The sequence below is a fragment of the Dromiciops gliroides genome, chromosome 4 (assembly GCF_019393635.1).
Source record: "Dromiciops gliroides isolate mDroGli1 chromosome 4, mDroGli1.pri, whole genome shotgun sequence".
In the NCBI taxonomy this organism is placed as follows: domain Eukaryota; kingdom Metazoa; phylum Chordata; class Mammalia; order Microbiotheria; family Microbiotheriidae; genus Dromiciops; species Dromiciops gliroides.
Genome location: NC_057864.1, coordinates 214,596,299 through 214,612,829, shown reverse-complemented (window position 1 = coordinate 214,612,829; position 16,531 = coordinate 214,596,299). Strand labels below are relative to the sequence as shown.

General features: G+C 41.3%; 1 protein-coding gene across 2 annotated transcripts in view; it reads right to left on the bottom strand.

Moving 5' to 3' along the window:
- Window positions 1-585: 585 nt before the first annotated feature.
- NPLOC4 (NPL4 homolog, ubiquitin recognition factor) overlaps window positions 586-16,531 on the bottom strand; it is a 60,729-nt gene continuing 44,783 nt past the window's right edge. For both annotated transcript variants that reach the window (XM_044001174.1, XM_044001173.1), the window contains 4 exons: window positions 14,680-14,775; window positions 13,018-13,134; window positions 10,802-10,904; window positions 586-3,561 (listed from right to left, as the gene is read on the bottom strand). In XM_044001174.1, coding sequence (XP_043857109.1) covers window positions 3,404-3,561; window positions 10,802-10,904; window positions 13,018-13,134; window positions 14,680-14,775 — 474 coding nt within the window. In that variant the 3' untranslated portion in view covers window positions 586-3,403. The remainder of the gene's footprint in view (window positions 3,562-10,801; window positions 10,905-13,017; window positions 13,135-14,679; window positions 14,776-16,531) is intronic.

Genomic DNA, 16,531 nt, shown 5'->3' with positions numbered 1-16,531 from the left:
TATCCTTTAGAGATTGAAAAGGGACAAATATGTATAAATAAATATGTATAAAATTATTTATAGGAGGGTTGGGTTTTTTTTTTTAGAAGTGGTAAGAACTGGAAGTAGTTAAGTGGCACCTGTCAACTGGGGAATAGTTGAACAAATCATGATATATGAATATGATGGAATTATACCATAAGAGATGAAGGACAAAAGGGGCAGTTTCAGAAAAATAAAAAATTTAAAAAAACGAGTTTGAAATGATGCAGTGAGGTGGGTAGAACCAAAAAAACAATTTATACGGTAACATCCTTATAAAGACAAGCAACTTTGAAAGACCTGAGAATTCTGACCAATGAGAGGCAATTCCAGAGAATCAACTAAGAATCATGATGAGGTAATGGATTGAAGATGCACACTTCTGGACACAGGCAACATGTGAATTTGTTTCACTAGACTATGTGTATTTGTTATGAGAGCTCTGTTTTTCTTTTTACAGTGTGGGGGAAGGCAGGGAAGATGGTGGGAAAGAAAATACTGGTTTGTTGAAAAAAAGTAAAACAAAACACTAAATGGAGGGCAACAAAGAGGGGGATCCAGTCAGTCATTTCAGGTACTTTTATTAGATTTCACTTAAAGGGCTGTAATGAAGATAACTCCAATCCAAATCCAACAAATGCACATCTGCAAACAGGCAAAGCTGGAGCACCAACACCCCCAGAAAGCTAGTTTTTAGGTATGCAAACTGTAAAGGGTGGAGATGGGCTAGGAAAAGGTCAACATCTTCCTTGCCAAAAAGGGTCACTGGAATTGCCTGCACACGATGTTCCACCCTGAGCACCTATGAGTCACCACTTTCCTGACTTGTGGACCATTACTGGTTCTGCTGTATACAGTGCAGAGGGAGGTATACTTCTGGCTGGGACGACAAAGGGAAAGTGGCCTATACTATTGGTAGGAGAGGCAAGCTCAATTCAGGCTTTCTGCATTTAGGAAGGCAAATTGTGTCATCAGACTCATCAGTGGGGCTGGAAATCAGTCATCCACTCTGAGGGAAGCAGCCAGCAATTTGGTCAGGGCCTGGGCCCTTGTGCCCACCCTGCTGCTATATTAACAGCTTCATATAGCCTTTGATAGCTATCTTTGGCTAATGGCACAAAGTCCATTACTGAACCAAGGTAGTTAAACCAAAAGAAAAATAAAATCAAGAAGACAGAGTTGTGTGAATGCCAGAATTTCTCAGAGGGGAAAAAAAAAGCATGGTTGAAAGTAAAGTTAAACAAATGCAGCAAATAAAGGAGACTAGAGCAGGCAGAGGAGGAGCCTGCATCTTTTCTGTGATCTAATCCCACATTTGTGACAGGAAGTCTCAGGAGCAAGGTTCTTTCCACTTGGTTGAAAATGAATAATGAGAATTATTTCCGTGTGTGATCACTAACTAGATGCATTAACCTTCCAGAAGATTCTAAGGATCAGGTCTGAACTGATAAGGATAGTCAGTATTCAGTCCCAATACCATTTTCAATATCATTTTCAATTACCTGGAGAGGTGCTTCCTTGTGTAGGATTTCATGCTTCATTCTGGATCCTCTATATGCCCCCACAGAAGTTACTGCCCAGGTTAAAGATAATCATCCAAACCAAACCCTCAGCCAGGAAAGCAGCTAATGCCACTAGCCAGTTCTGCCCAAAGATATCAGCCAAAGCTTATACTGAGCTTTCTGACACATCAGAGTCAACATGCAAACTAGCAGATGCAAATATTCTCTTTAGAACCCAAGAGGAAAAGAGGGTTCTGCATATGCAAGAAATATCATGATGTGTAGAAGTGGCAAAAGCATCCTGTAGCCATGCCCATTTTCCTCTATGCTAAAAGGTTGAGCATAGTTTGTAGCTGGCATCAAGACAGAATGGTAACAAGGTGCCCATGTCATGCCAATTGGATCAATATGGGGAAAGATTGTAAAGAACTTCCCTAGAGGTGCTGGTATAGGATGTACCTACCCACCTGCAGTCAGAAACTTGGCCAGTAAATAGATGCCAGTGATCCCATTAGGATCTCTGTTCTTCCCCTGTAGCTGTCATTATTCACTTCCTCAGCTGCCTTCTCAGGGGGCCTTGTGCAGACCTCACACTTAGCAGAACCTTAAATTCCCTCCTGGGATTACTATAGCTGACATGCCAGTGAATCAGAAGGCCAAAGACTAAGGAAGTAGGAAGAGGAGAGTGTGTGGGTGGGAACACAATACTGAATATTGTGGGTGAGCTGAGCTCACCTCTGGTAGACCCAGGAGACTATCGGCCCTAATTAAAAATTCAAAAAGCAAAACCAAACCAAACCAACACCAACTCCAGTGCTCAGCTTCAGTGTTCCACTTGCCTGGGTGCAGCTCACTCTTCAGTTTTCCCAATCTAGACATTCATTTTTTAAAACTGTCCTTACTGCGTAGTTCAGTGGAAAGACTCAGGCACTGAGGTTTACTTCAAAGGATAACTAACTGTGGATCCACACACCTACATACACCCCTACAAGCCCATCCACAAACACACACCCCAAAAGGGATTTATTAAGGTGAAAGCTTGAGAAGGGAGGGGGAAAGGGAAGTGGAAAAGTAGCCTCTCACACTTCCCTTTTGTGCAGTATTTTTCTCTTTAAAAATGAAAACAAACCAAAAAGGCCTGTAGGCAGGAATTACAAATTGCTATGATTATAACCAATGCAGATCTTTAAATCTCACCTCCTAGTTTGGTGAGAGGAAGGAAGAGGTGAAAAGGAAAGAAAAAAAAAAACCCATGCAAATCAACAAGGGAAGTAGCCTCCTGCCCCAAGACAGGCTCATCTGACTGTGCTGGTTCTCATTCACACCAGATGACTGGCCTAACTGACCACCGCCAGCAGGCGTCCAACACCTGGTAATGGAGAAGAGAACAGAGGACAGGGCAGAGGGCCAACAAGAGTTTAAAAAGGGATTAGAGGTAAAGGAGTGGAGGACACAGCGCAAGAGAATAAAAAAGGGAGGAAACTGCAAAAGGAAAGGGAAGGCTGCAGGAAAAGCAAGTTCCAGGTGACACAGAAGGGCGCAATTCTTATGAAATACAAATTGCAAAACTGTAAACTGAGGTTAAATGTCTGACTTTCTTGCATTGGGGATACAGTTTTGGGATTTCCAGTTTTGAGATTAAATTCAGCCTGGCAGAAAGCCCAGCCTTGGATCCCTCTATCTAGTAGGTACCCTCCGGAAAGAACAGTGCCAAGATGCTTCTGTGGGTCACAGAGACCCAAAGGTAGCCTTTTCCCCTCCTTCAGGTCTGCCCACCACTGGGGCATCATTACAGGGGAAGAATCATAAGAAACGATCCTGGCTTCTAAGAGGGCTGTGAGTCTGGTCCCCAGGTTTGCCCAGGAGGATGGTAGGGAGTGTTAGGTCCTGGGGAGGCTACACATCTCGCAGTGGTCCGTGCCCGGCTGGTTCATGAAGGTGCAGTGTTGACAAGCCCACATGGCAGAGGAGGTGGCATGTGTTGAACCTCCAATGGCACCATACTCATGCATTCCTGGAAGCTGGACACCAACTGTACCTGTGGGGAGTGGAAGAGAACCAGAGAGGCCATGTCACTTGTGAGCAGAGAAGGAAACAGGAAGGGCATGTGAGATTTAAAATTGGATATTAGATCATAAATCTCCCCTCTTTAACCTTTCCCTTAATTTATCTCCCAGACTAGTAAATGGAAGAAGCTTCTGGTTTTTCAGTTAGAGCTTTTATTGTATGATAGTCACAAGGTGATGTTGATTAGAAGGATAGGAAAGTAGAAACACAATACAAATCGTCTTAAGTCTAAGCTTAGTCTATATTCCGTATAAAACTCACCAAAACCGAAGGCCACCTTTGGGGAGAGAGAGACCATGTGCTGCTGCTAACTGCGAGCCGGGCCCAGTCGAAACTCATCAGCATCAGCCTGTGCAGCGCAGTCAGGAGACCAGCAGAGCAGGAAAAAAGCCCCACTTCCGTTCTCTCCTTGCCTTTTAAGCTCGCACCCCGGAAGTCGAGTGCGTAGCAGGCAGTCTGACGTGCGCAGCAGGCGGACTGGCGTGCGTAGCTCATGCCGTTGGTCTCCTCCCCAAAAGGGTGGTCCTTCAAAAACTGGCGTCTTTCAGTTATCCTAACCGACTGTTAAAAAAAACTTTCATATTTTTTTTACCACAGACATACTGGTCCATCTGAATTCTTACCATTTTCCACAATCACACTGATGTTTTTGATGATGCTTGCTATGAATCTGGGAGATAAGGTATGGTCATACTGTTCCCTGTCTGCTATTACAGTTGTTTGAACAGTCTTTTTTCCCCCAATTCTACCCTATAGCCAAAGAAATGTTCTTTCTTGTTTCCAACCCCTACATTAGCCAGACAGCTGTCTTGAGTCACCACTATAAGCATCCCTCAGGATTATCACTGGAGGAGGAACACAAAAGGTAGCTGAAGCTAGGCTCATTGTCAAAAATTATTTTGCTGATAAGGCTGCATATCTTTTCTTTTATTCACTTTTTTTTTTTTTTTGTGGGGCAATGAGGGTTAAGTAAGTGACTTGCCTGGGGTCACACAGCTTGTGAGTGTCAACTGTCTGAGACTGGATTTGAACTAATGTCTTCCTGAATTCAGAGATGATGCCTTACCACCTAGCTGCCCCTTATTCACTTACTTCTAAAGGATCTCCTGGTTGCTACTTGCTGACCATTTGACCATCCCCCTTGTTCTGTTCTACTGCTTATGGATCTCCAAGTTGCTACCTGCTAGGACTTTAGACATATCAAACTAGCACAGACTGCTGGCATTTCTGTACTATTTGATTTCTACTGCTTACTTGGCATTGGACTCATCCAATGCCTCAAGCCTTGTACTTTGTGGGCCTCCCCAGTGGTGCCCTCAGACCAATTCCACCTTCAGCTGATGAATGAGAAGCACTATGTACCACCAGGCCTTCTGAAGCCTTCAAGCCAAGCTTACTAAAACAAAAAGAACTCAAAGAATATGTAAATGTTGATGGCCTACAATGGCTGAGAGTAAAATTCACACAAAAGAAACCAAGAAATCTACCAAAATTGTGGTAGCAGAGCAAGGTATATAGTCAAATCATCAAACAACAATCAGGAGATCCGCAGAACTGAGGGAGCACGAGTGGAGCAGCCAGAACAGACACACAGCACGCGCAGAAAAAGAACGACTGATACAGTAGCAACTCGCTGGCCCAGCTTCAGTGACCTTTCTGCTCTTCACATACCGGTGACAACCAATTCTGAGGAAGCCTGGCCTAAGAGACTTGCTGGTGATGACAGAGTGTTAACAGCTGGGTTGGAGAGCAGGCATTACCTTGAGGAATGCAAGCCACTCACTGTTGATCCTAAACCTTCACTGAGAAATTATCTCAAATGATAATTACTTCTTGTAAGAAAGATCTGTCTGGTGCTATTCCCCCCCACCCTCCCAGCCATTCATATGATACAGTTATGACTTGACATGGATCCAGTGCTTTTTAACTGAAAATATTAAGCACCTGAAAGAGGCTCAGGAAGTTTTGTTCTTATAAGGCTAGTGAGAAACAGTACCCTTCCCCCTCCTTCACTCAAGAAACCTCAGGGAAATTTCCCACGCATATTAGTGTCACAAATATGAAGCTAGCCCCATTAGTCAGGAGCACTGGAAGTGATTCCTGGTTCTGCACCAAAACCTCCCAGACAACCAGGCATAAAAATACTCTTTCTGATTTCATAAAAATGGAAACGAGAATTTCTGACAAATCCTCTTGCCAGGATGTTTGGAAGAATGGTAATAATAAATAACATTTCTATAGCACCTAAGAAATAGGTACAGTTACCATCTCCATTTCAGTAAACTGAAGCAGCAACCATGTAAATGATTTGCCTGGGGTTCTGTAGGTGGTACCCCGACAAGACCAGCATTCTCTTCACTTTAGCCCTGGGGAATATTCTGAGCTTCCCAGAGGAAGAAATTAAGTAATTCCAAAGAGGTGACTAGTCCTGTGTTTGAAATTCTGGTTTCCTAAAAGGTTTCTACTTCATTAACATGAGAGATAGAAGAGGGACACTTTATCCCTGTGAATGATTTGGATGGGTGCTGTTTAAAGAGATATGTATTTAGGAAACCTGTGTCAGTCAAACGTGCTGACCAAGAGCACTTTCTCTTTTCCCCAGGGAAAAGTCCAGGTGGACTTAGAGAACCTGCCTTAGCTCCTGTTTTTACCATAAACCTCCTCAACCATAGGGATCTTCTTTCACGACATAACTAATGTGATTGTACATATATAACCTTTATCAGATTGCTTTCTGTCTTGGGAAGGGGAGGAGGGAAGGGAGGGAGAAAAATTTGGAACTGGAAATCTTATAAAAATAAATGTTGAAAACTATCTTTACATATAACTGGAAAAGAATAAAATACTTTTATGATAAAAAAAAGAACATAGGGATCATGCCTTAGTTTTTTGTCTCCACACAATGGTTAGCACATAGAAATAGTTAATAAATGTTTGATGACTGAACAATTGGTGATCCTAGATGTGAAAAGGAGGGAAGTATGATGCCAACTATGTGCTATAAGAATTGGGTTCTAGTCTTAGTTCTATTACTATCTGTAAGCTTGGGCAATCAACCTCTTTGAGTCAGTTTCCTCACAGCTGTTAAAAAAAAATAAATGGGGGGCAGCACTTACTAGCTGTGTGACCCTGGGCAAGTCACTTAACCCCCATTGCCCCACAACAAATAAATAAATAAATAAATGAATGAATGAATGAATGAATGAATGAATGAATGAATAAATAAAATAAAATAAATGGGGAAGATGACAGCTGCCCGGCCTACCTTATAGGGATGTAATGAGAATGCAAATGAAATAATATATGTGATGATGCTCTGATAATGTGTATATATACACACACACACACACACACACACACACACACACACACACACACATACAAGCGTGCATATAAAAATTAGCCCCCCCCCAAAAATTAGCCCAACTATTGGGTAATCCCTTAAAGATCAGAATCTCTATGCAGTATCACCCCTCTATTCCTTTCACAATTCTGAGCATCATATATAGATATAAGGATGGCACCTCCTAAACAAAACTGGGGATTTCAAAGAGAACACCTTGAGATTACTTTTTTTTTGGCAGGGCAATGAGGATTAAGTGACTTTCCCAGGGTCACACAGCTAGTAAGTGTCAAGTGTCTGAAGCTGGCTTTGAACTCAGGTCCTCCCTGAATCCAGGGCCGGTGCTTTATCCAGTGTGCCACCTAGCTGCCCCCGAGATTACTTCTTAACAAAAGGGATATTATAAGACGAAAAGAACAAAACCAAAATAAAACTCAAATAGCTGTGTAATTATATATTGGCCAAGTTTGACCTTAAAGAAATAAGAAAATACATGTCCCTTCTTTCTTTTCAAGGTGGAAAGGAAAGAACAGAAAAGGGCGGAGCTATGGTCTGAGATATCACATATACTGTCAGCCTCAATTAATATTGATTACATGTGCTGATTGCTTTTCTCCCCTTTTTTCCTCATATTTTGTTACAAGAGATGGCTCCTCTCTGGGTAGCAGAGGAGAGAGAGGGCTATATTTGGAAATGAAGGTTATGTAAACACAAAAGATATTAATAATTTTTAAAGTATCCAGCTATACTTCAAAAACAAAACTAAAAAAAAATGAGGTTATATTAAATAATATGAAAATTTTAAAATCTAGTTGTCCGATGGAGTCAGAGACACAGTTGGAAAGGGAAAACAGATCTATCGGCCAAATAAAATCTTTCCTTTCCTTCGGTAGAGTCCCACATCTCTAAGAGCAAGGAAGTAGGGATAAGAACTTTAAGCTCTCAGGAATTGCTCAGACTGATACATTGATATTTGTTTTTCCTTCTTGATAGCTATCCAAACTTCTAGTTAAGTACAGAACTTACTGCATGTTTTCATTCTTTTCCCTCTCTTGAATCAGACTAAAATTTTCTGCACACAAATCAACTTTTCCTGACCTTCTAAATTTTTCTGTTCACACTTTTGCCAAGGCCAGAGGATGCTGCAGTGGGTTCTAATGAGTGGCAATTCCCAGGATCACTGAACCTCAGGAGTCATCCAATCCAACCCAAAGCTGGAACTCCTACAAAGGACCTGACTTTTTGCTCTTCAACATTGCTACCGACTACTTCTGATCCTATCATCTGAGGCCAAACAGAACAAACTTCTCTGTGCCAGCTCCTTGAACATTTTTTCAAATGTTCACAGCTAACCTGCCCTTCCCTTCATTTTCTCTACCCATCATCAGTTCCTCTGACTGACCTTCATATGCAAAGAGTTTGGATTCCTTCTTCAGAGGACTTCTGGAATCAAAGGACTAGGGGTTCAAATTCCATCTGTCTGATATTGTCTATGTTTGGCCATGGGCTAAAGCTCCCTAGGCCCATTTTCTCATTTGTAAAATGATGAGGCTGGATTAGTTGGCCCCTCAGGTGGGTCCCCTTCAAATCTAGATCTGTGATCCCAGAAATCCTTCTCTTGACACTTAGCAGCTTAGGAATGCTCTTAAACTATGACAATCCGAACTAAATGCTATCTTCCATGTGGGCTCTAACAAGGGCAGAGGGTAGTGAGACCACCATTATCCCTGTATGGACACTGGATGCAGAGTTTGCTTTTTTTTTGGCGGGGCAATGGAGATTAAGTGACTTGCCTAGGGTCACACAGCTAGTAAGTGTCAAGTGTCTGAGGCCGGATTTGAACTCAGGTCCTCCTGACTTCAGGGCCGGTGCTTTATCCACTGTGCCACTTAGCCGCCCCAGTTTGCATTTTTTGATACAACCTAAGATGCCTTTAGCTTTCTTGACTCCCATATTGTACTGCTAACTCACAAGAGCACACACTCCACTAAAGCCTAAAGATCTTTTTCAGGTGAGCTGCTATCTAGACAACTCTTCCCTCATCTTAAACTTGAAGGAACTCCACAAGAGAAATTGGCATCAAATCATGAATGACTACTGTTTTAAGTCCAGCCAGTTGAGAATGCACCTAACTGCACTACTGCCTAGCCTGTGTCTTTTCCACAAATAGAGAATGTAAGACTTTGTCAAATGCTTTGCTAAAATCTAGAGAATCTATAGCATTTCTTTGATCTATTAGTCTACTAAACCTTATCAAAAAGGGAAATACAATCAGTCTGGCACCTATATATTTTTTTGGCAATGAGGGTTAAGTGACCTGTCCAAAGTCACACAGCTAGTGTCAAGTGTCTGAGATTGGATTTGAACTCAGGTCCTCCTGAATCCAGGATTGGCGCTTTATCCCCCTCACCACCTAGCTGCCCCATGGCACCTATTCTTTTTTTTTGTTTTTGGTGAGGCAATTGGGGTTAAGTGACTTGCCCAGGGTCACACAGCTAGTAAGTGTTAAGTGTCTGAGGCCAGGTTTGAACTCAGGTCCTCCTGAATCTAGGGCTGGTGCTCTATCCACTGCGCCATCTAGCTGCCCCCATGGCACCTATTGTTGATGAACTTCTTTGTGATCACTATTTCCTCTTCTATACAGTTCATTCATTTTTTTCTTTAATAATAAATTCTAAATTTTTTCTAGCTTCCGATTGATATTTCCATCCTGCTTATGCAAAGGCCACAAAAATAATACTGTGGGCAAAGTAAGCTGGTGGTGCAACATTAGCACTAAGTGCTAAGTGCCAGCTTGTGAGACTGTCTTAATACCAAGTCTGAAGCACATTCATTTCACCTGCTCTGTTGAGAACAGCAGTGAAGCTGCCAAAGTATTTTTCTGAGTACTTGACGGAATAACTCATTTTTGGTCAGTTTTCAGAAGATCTGAACACAAAGTCTAATTTGAAAAAAATGGGGTTTTAGTCAGCTATATTACTAATTTTATAATCAAGAGCTTTATTATGTAAACAGAAAATCCCTCCCCACCTTCCTTGGTCACCACGTACCTCCTCCCTCCCCCCAGTCTTCTCACATTTAATATGAGAGTTCTTTGGCTCCTAAGCTTCTAACTGTTTTACTCTAACAGGTTAATACATCTCTTTTCATTGGAATTCCCTCACTTTCTGGTGAACAGTCCACATACCTAACTGGCTTGAAGATAAAGCCTAAATGAAAGAAAAAACCACAACGGCATTTTCAAGTTTCTTTGTATAACATACTCAGGTATTTCTCAAAGTTGCAGGGAAAAAGCCTACAGCTACCAAGGGCCCAGAGAACTGGAACAACTTCCTTGAAATTGGGATGGTTTTTGTAGCCAATGTAAACTGACATAAAGTGCTTGTTTGGGGTGGTAGCAGTGGCAAAGAACATTAGGAGTTGAAGATGTCACAATATTTCTATGCCCTAATTTGAACGATGGACTGTGATAGATTCTATCATCAGCCAAGGACACTTTGAAGAAGGGTAGGTGTGGAGGAAGGTCTGTCTGGGAGACATTCTCCTTTGCCAGAAATGCCCAAATGTGGCTTCTAGCCAAGAGCACGCTTATCAAAATACCAAGTTTCTGTCTGGTAAGCTGTTTCCAAAAAGTTTAAATAAGTCATGGCGACATTTTTAGTCTGTACCTGCTCTATCACAAATACCCCCAAAGTCTGAGTCCTAGCAGGAAGAAATAGACTCCGTGAGTTTATAAAACACCAAGTGGTAGCATCTGGAGAGTGCAAGGCTCTGTTTCTCCTCTTAAGTAGGAAGCATAAGGACTTCAGAGGTGGGAGGATGAAAAGGCAGGAGGTGCTGGGGCTGTGGCAACAAAGGAGGTACTTACTGCAGAGCTGTTCGATGGTGGCCCACTGCTCAGATTTCTTCCAAGTCTGTGCTAGCTCCTCATTCCTAGTCCTCACAGCCTCCAGCAATAAGCTAATGCTGTCCTGAAAGACCCCAAAATGAGTAAGTTTAAACCTGTTTTGTGAAGTGTAGACAAAAATGTAGCTAGTAGATTCCAATGGCTCTTGTTGAAAGGACAAACTTCTGAGGGAATTAAAGAAATCCTATAGTTGCCACACCATGAAGCTCAAAAAAACATCCTTTGGGCTATAAATGCGTATGCTAAATCAAGCTTCTAAATCCTTCCTAAATAACCCCCAAATGGGGGGATGCCGTGTCTGTCTTTCATGTACTGACAGGCTGTTCAGGATCACAGAAGATAAAGGAGAGGGTCCTTTATCCTGGGGGCTCATATTCTTAGGACAGGCGAACAAAGAATTAGACATAGGTATACAAGCTGACTGAGTGATGTAATTGTAGCTTTTTCCTCACCGCCCCCAACTCAGCTCCTCCTTTTCTTGGGGATTATGTCTTTTAAAAACACACTTCATGCCCAAGGCTCTTAAGGTTAACCCAGAGTATTTTAAAAGTTACAAAATTAAAAGGTGAAGCTTTCAGGGGGCTCTTAACAATGAACATCCAGACAAAGGCTGTTCCACCATATCCTATTCATTTGCAAAGTAATTTTTTCAGATTGTTAAGTTGAGGAAGGGTGAATATAACTATTAGGTAATAATATATATAGAGTAATATTAATAATAGTTATATATAAAAAACTATTATTAATATTACTATTAGGATGAAAAAGTGCAGAGATTTGTAAAGTTCTTCCAACTATCTCATCAATTCAGTTGGTTAGTTTGGTCAGATTTGGAAACTGAGATGTAAGTACTGGGACATAACTGAGGAGAAAAACTGCAAGCTGAAAGTGGTATATGGCCCAGCTGAGCAAAGAACTGATCTTTATTGGGCGTGGGATGGGGAGGGGGAAGGGCAACTGGGGTTAAATGACTTGCCCAGGATCACACAGCTAGTAAGGGTCTAAGGCTAAATTGACTCCTGACTCCAGGGCCAGTGCTCTATGCACTTATGCACTCTATGCCACTTACCTGCCAAGACTGGTCTATAAAGGAAGACAAACAAGGCTGCTACAATGCAAAACAGGAGCTGCAAAGACCAACCAAGCAACACATACCAGAAGCTGCCTACCATAAAGGAAGGAGCAACCTACTTTACTGTTTTAGAAGAATCTCTCCTATAGACTACAGGAGCTGTTAGTCAATGCTTTAACTCAAGGGGAACTCCAAACACACTGTTTAGCTTTCTCCTTGGTATTTTCTCAGAAATGAAAGGCTAAAGCTGAAGGATACCAGCTACAATGCTGATTAGTCCCACTCTCCAGCTGCTTACTGTCAGCCTAACTGTTCTGCACATGCCAACAGTGTTTAACTCCCAGTTTGTGTAAAACACACCTTTTTTTCCCCCGTCTTTAAAATCAGAAAATACCCACTGTGCAGATATTAACTCCATGACTGGTAATCAGCCAAGTTCTCTATGCCAAGTTATTAACACTAAAGCTTATTTTGGGGGAAAGAGATATCAGAGAAAAGACATGGGGCTGTAATTTTGAAATATGACAGTAATTTTTTACTTCCGGTATGTCTAATGTTTTCTGCCTTAGGACAGAGTAGAATTGGCTTTCCCTTTGATTAGAAAAGCTCCCCTCAACCACAAAAGGCATGGAAAGGTCACAAAGCCTTCCCAATGAAGATTCCAAAATCAGAAAATTGATCTCCCAATCATTAAACAGATTCTTTTTTTTTTTTTTGGTGGGGGAATGGGGGTTAAGTGACTTGCCCAGGGTCACACAGCTAGTAAGTGTCAAGTGTCTGAAGCCAGATTTGAACTCAGGTCCTCCTAAATCCAGGGCCAGTGCTTTATCCACTGTGCCACCTAGCTGTTCCCTGCACATATTCTTTTTGCAAAATGCTACTTTCTACATTCTCAAAGCACAGAAAGACTGGGAAACAGTCTAGAACCAAATTCCCTTTCAAGGTAAGCAGAGCTACCTTCTAGTTTCTGCTATGGAAAATACCTATGGAAAGTAGGAGACTTAAACGGCAACTCTTTCCCAGCCGAAATATCACTCCCATAAGGCAATTTTGGACTCCATATGCTTAGGTTTTTAGCCAAGAATTTTCTCTTTGGGTTACATACCTGAAGAGGCATGACTTCATTGGTGACCAGAAAGAGGAGCAGATGGAAATCTGAGATGATGTCTAAGAAAATGGAGGAGGTATTCTGAGACAGGTATGTAGCCAAACTATGAAAATCCTGCAGTGATCAGGGAGAGGGAAAAAAAGAGATTTACTATTCCATTTCAGTTCTGCAGCTCCGTATTCAGGAAAATATTTTTTCCGTTTAGATTTATTTGATCAAATACAATGCTGATACAAGGTTTGAGGTTGTTGTGGGTTTTTTTGGTGTGTGTGTTTTTTTAAAATTGACATTAAAAACATGGGATCCAAAGTGAAAGAGTAGTTTCAAAAGAGTTTCTGATATTCTTCTGGAAAGAGAACCTTAGGGATAACACTTAATTAGTGAAGTAGTTAAGAGATTAAGTGAGTATTAAGCATATCCAGATATAAAGGATACCTTCAAGTAGCTAGGAAAAAAAAATCCTCATTTAATTCAGTGTCACACATCTAGGGGAAAAAATGATGCACAGCAAGTTCCACTTAGGGGTGAAAAGGTAATGTCTGGCTTTTTCAGTCATCTGAACTTTCTCCTCATCCTGGACCATGGGCATACATGTACATGGGGGAGTAATAGGAGATTTAGACTTTAGGCAGGAAACTCCAACTGTGAGAATTTTTTCCCATACTATAAATTTCTTGGAGATGTCTTTGGGAGAAAAAAGGCCGTCTATGAAGCACCTTTGGAACACTATAAAAATGACTTTCATAAGGAAACCTTATTATGAACTTACTTGATTCATATTGTTTTGTAAGATCTTTATTCACAAGTCCGCCGCTGCTAGGTGATTTAAAAAAATATGTATACATTGGCAGAATAGCTCAAGATTTGCCCTTTTTTGGGGGGTCTGATCTAACTTGAATGTGAGTTACCAGAGACCTAGAGCATTCATCCCTAGTAGTCAAAATATTAAAGAAAAACACCAAACAAAAAACATTGGTGAAAACTTATGTTTTTAAAAAAAGAACATTGATTTGTGTCTGAATGTTTCAGTCACTGCTGTCATTCCTAGCTCTGACAAAACAATAAAGAAGAAATTTCATTGGAAGAGGCCTTGTAGTGTAGTGAAATGATAGGTTCATCTTCTACATTCAACATTTACTAGCTGACTCAAGAAGTTACTTGAGTTCTCTGAGCCTTGGTTTTTCTCCATTTTTAAGGAGGAAAAATTCTTTGCAGATTTCTTGAGAAATATGCTTATGGAAATATGAAGGACAACCACAAGATGGCATCTCAGGACATGGGGCAGCCCAGGGAGAAAAACAGCAGCAGTTTACACTTCTTTAGCTGTAGGTGTTTGTCTCAATTAATAAAACGGGACTGCTGCTAATGTAGCTAACATAACCACTGAATTTTGAAAAGTGAAAAGTCAATTGAAAAGGGTCCTTCCCCCAAGGTCCCATAGGCTTCTGGGGATTTAGAAGAGATTGGCCTAGCTAATAATTTGTCACTCGAAGTCATAGGCCCTGTAGCAATTAAGATCAAAACTATCTCAGTCAAAGGTCTGGTTAGGCATGAATAAGAGAGAGAGATCAAGTACCTGGCACTTTCTAGAAAAATACCACTGACACAGGGACAATCTTCAGATCTTTTAAAATATATTTCTGGGGATGAGGAGCTTACCTGTGTCTCGCCTAGGACATCTCGGTTCTCAATAGGGAATGGACTTTGTGAAATAGAAAAAGTATAAACTGGATCCTTGGGGAAAGTCGTCGTGATCTAAGTGAATAAACAAACATGAATCTAGAGTAAACCAAGTTATATGACAGGGATATAGATGTGACTCCAATATCTCTATTCAGCCCAGAGCACTTACATGACCCCTAAGCTTTATAAGGTAGTGGTATCAATTTTTAAATACTTCCTCAAATTCTTACAATGAAATAAAAAATTTAACTTCTATGGGAGTCATTCTTAAATGAAGACTAAGAAACTCTGGGATTCTAGGAACAAAAAATTATAGAAAAATTACAAATTTTGGACAGGGTTTTCTGATCCATATGACTACTTTTTTTTTTTTTTTTTGCAGTTTAGCCCCTGCCTGGACAGAGTTAGTGGGCAGCTTCCATTTTATGGGCCTTTTCTTAATAGTTTTTTCCCCCCCTGTTATCTATACACTAAAGGGTGGTTTTCAACTCCCATTAGTGCTAATAGGAGCTATGTGAGAAGACTGACAAGAGGGTATCTCTGGGAGGCAGTAGGAGGCTCAAATACATGTGACTGGTTTTGGGAGCACATGCAGTCCCAACCAGTGACAATTTTAGGAAATGAAATGACTTTAAGCCAGATTGCTAGAACCATTAATGGCACTGGATAATAGTTTTTAGTGCCCAGAAACAGTTCCCATGCAGCCTTTGTACTTTGCAAAAAGGGAAGGAAAAACAAAAGCAAGTGAATAGCATGAGGAACACAGTTTCTTTGCTCTCCTGGAATGAAGAAAAAGCCTGGACTCAAGAGATGATGCCAAAAGCCGAGTCTCAATCCTTTCATTTGGCTCAGAAAGGTTTAAGTGATGACAAAGAACATTTTAAATCTAAAATACAATCAATACATGTGACAGGGACAGTGGTAAACGTACAGGAATCAATACAAATAGGGTTTTTTATTCCTACTGGCAGATGCCCTCCCCATGAAAGCACCCAAGTGTGAGCTATTAACCACCTTTTGGTTGACACAGCTTTTCTGCTGCAATATGACACTCACAGCAGTAGCAGATTACACCTATCTCAGATTTAGGGCGGCCATTCTGGATCCTCTGGGACTATTTCTAAGCCTTGGAAATGCTGTTCTGCTCAGCTTTTGACAGAAGCAAAGGCAGCGAACTGTTTCATGGCTAGCTGGCCTGGGATTCTGTTGTGACTGTGCCAGTTGCCAAAGGAGGAAAGGCTGAACCATCAAAAGAGTCTACGGTCAGGACAGAGTAAGGTTTTCAAAAATCTTCTTAGATTTGAGATGCATGTCACAAAGGCCAGGGTTTGGGAATATATTCTCCTATTTTAAATCTTCTGTAGCTCCAAGACGTTTACTAAGTGAACCTGTAAGTAATGCACCATCATTCATCACCACCATCCTACCCTGGAGAGCTACAGGAGGGGAGGCCAGACGGTCTGAGGTGTGCTCTTCTGATTCTATAAGCTGGTGGCCTTCTAGACATGAGTCTTGATGAATGGCAGCCAACTCTCATTTCTCCTCAGAGTACTGACCTGGTTCTGTCCCAGTTCTAGAAATTTACGAAGCTCCCAAACCACCGTAATTCAGATTTCAAACTTTGGAACACGCAGTAGACTATTTGGGAACATTAAGACTTAAAATGGAGCTCATTTTAAATAAGCCACTCTAGCAATTCTGTATCAAAACAGAACATGCTCAATGTTTTTTCTATGGGTTGCATTATTTGGTCTTTTGCTATCTATCTGTTTCCACTCAGAATGTTCTGGTGATTCAAGCGCTTTGACTCAAACAGAGATCTTAGGTA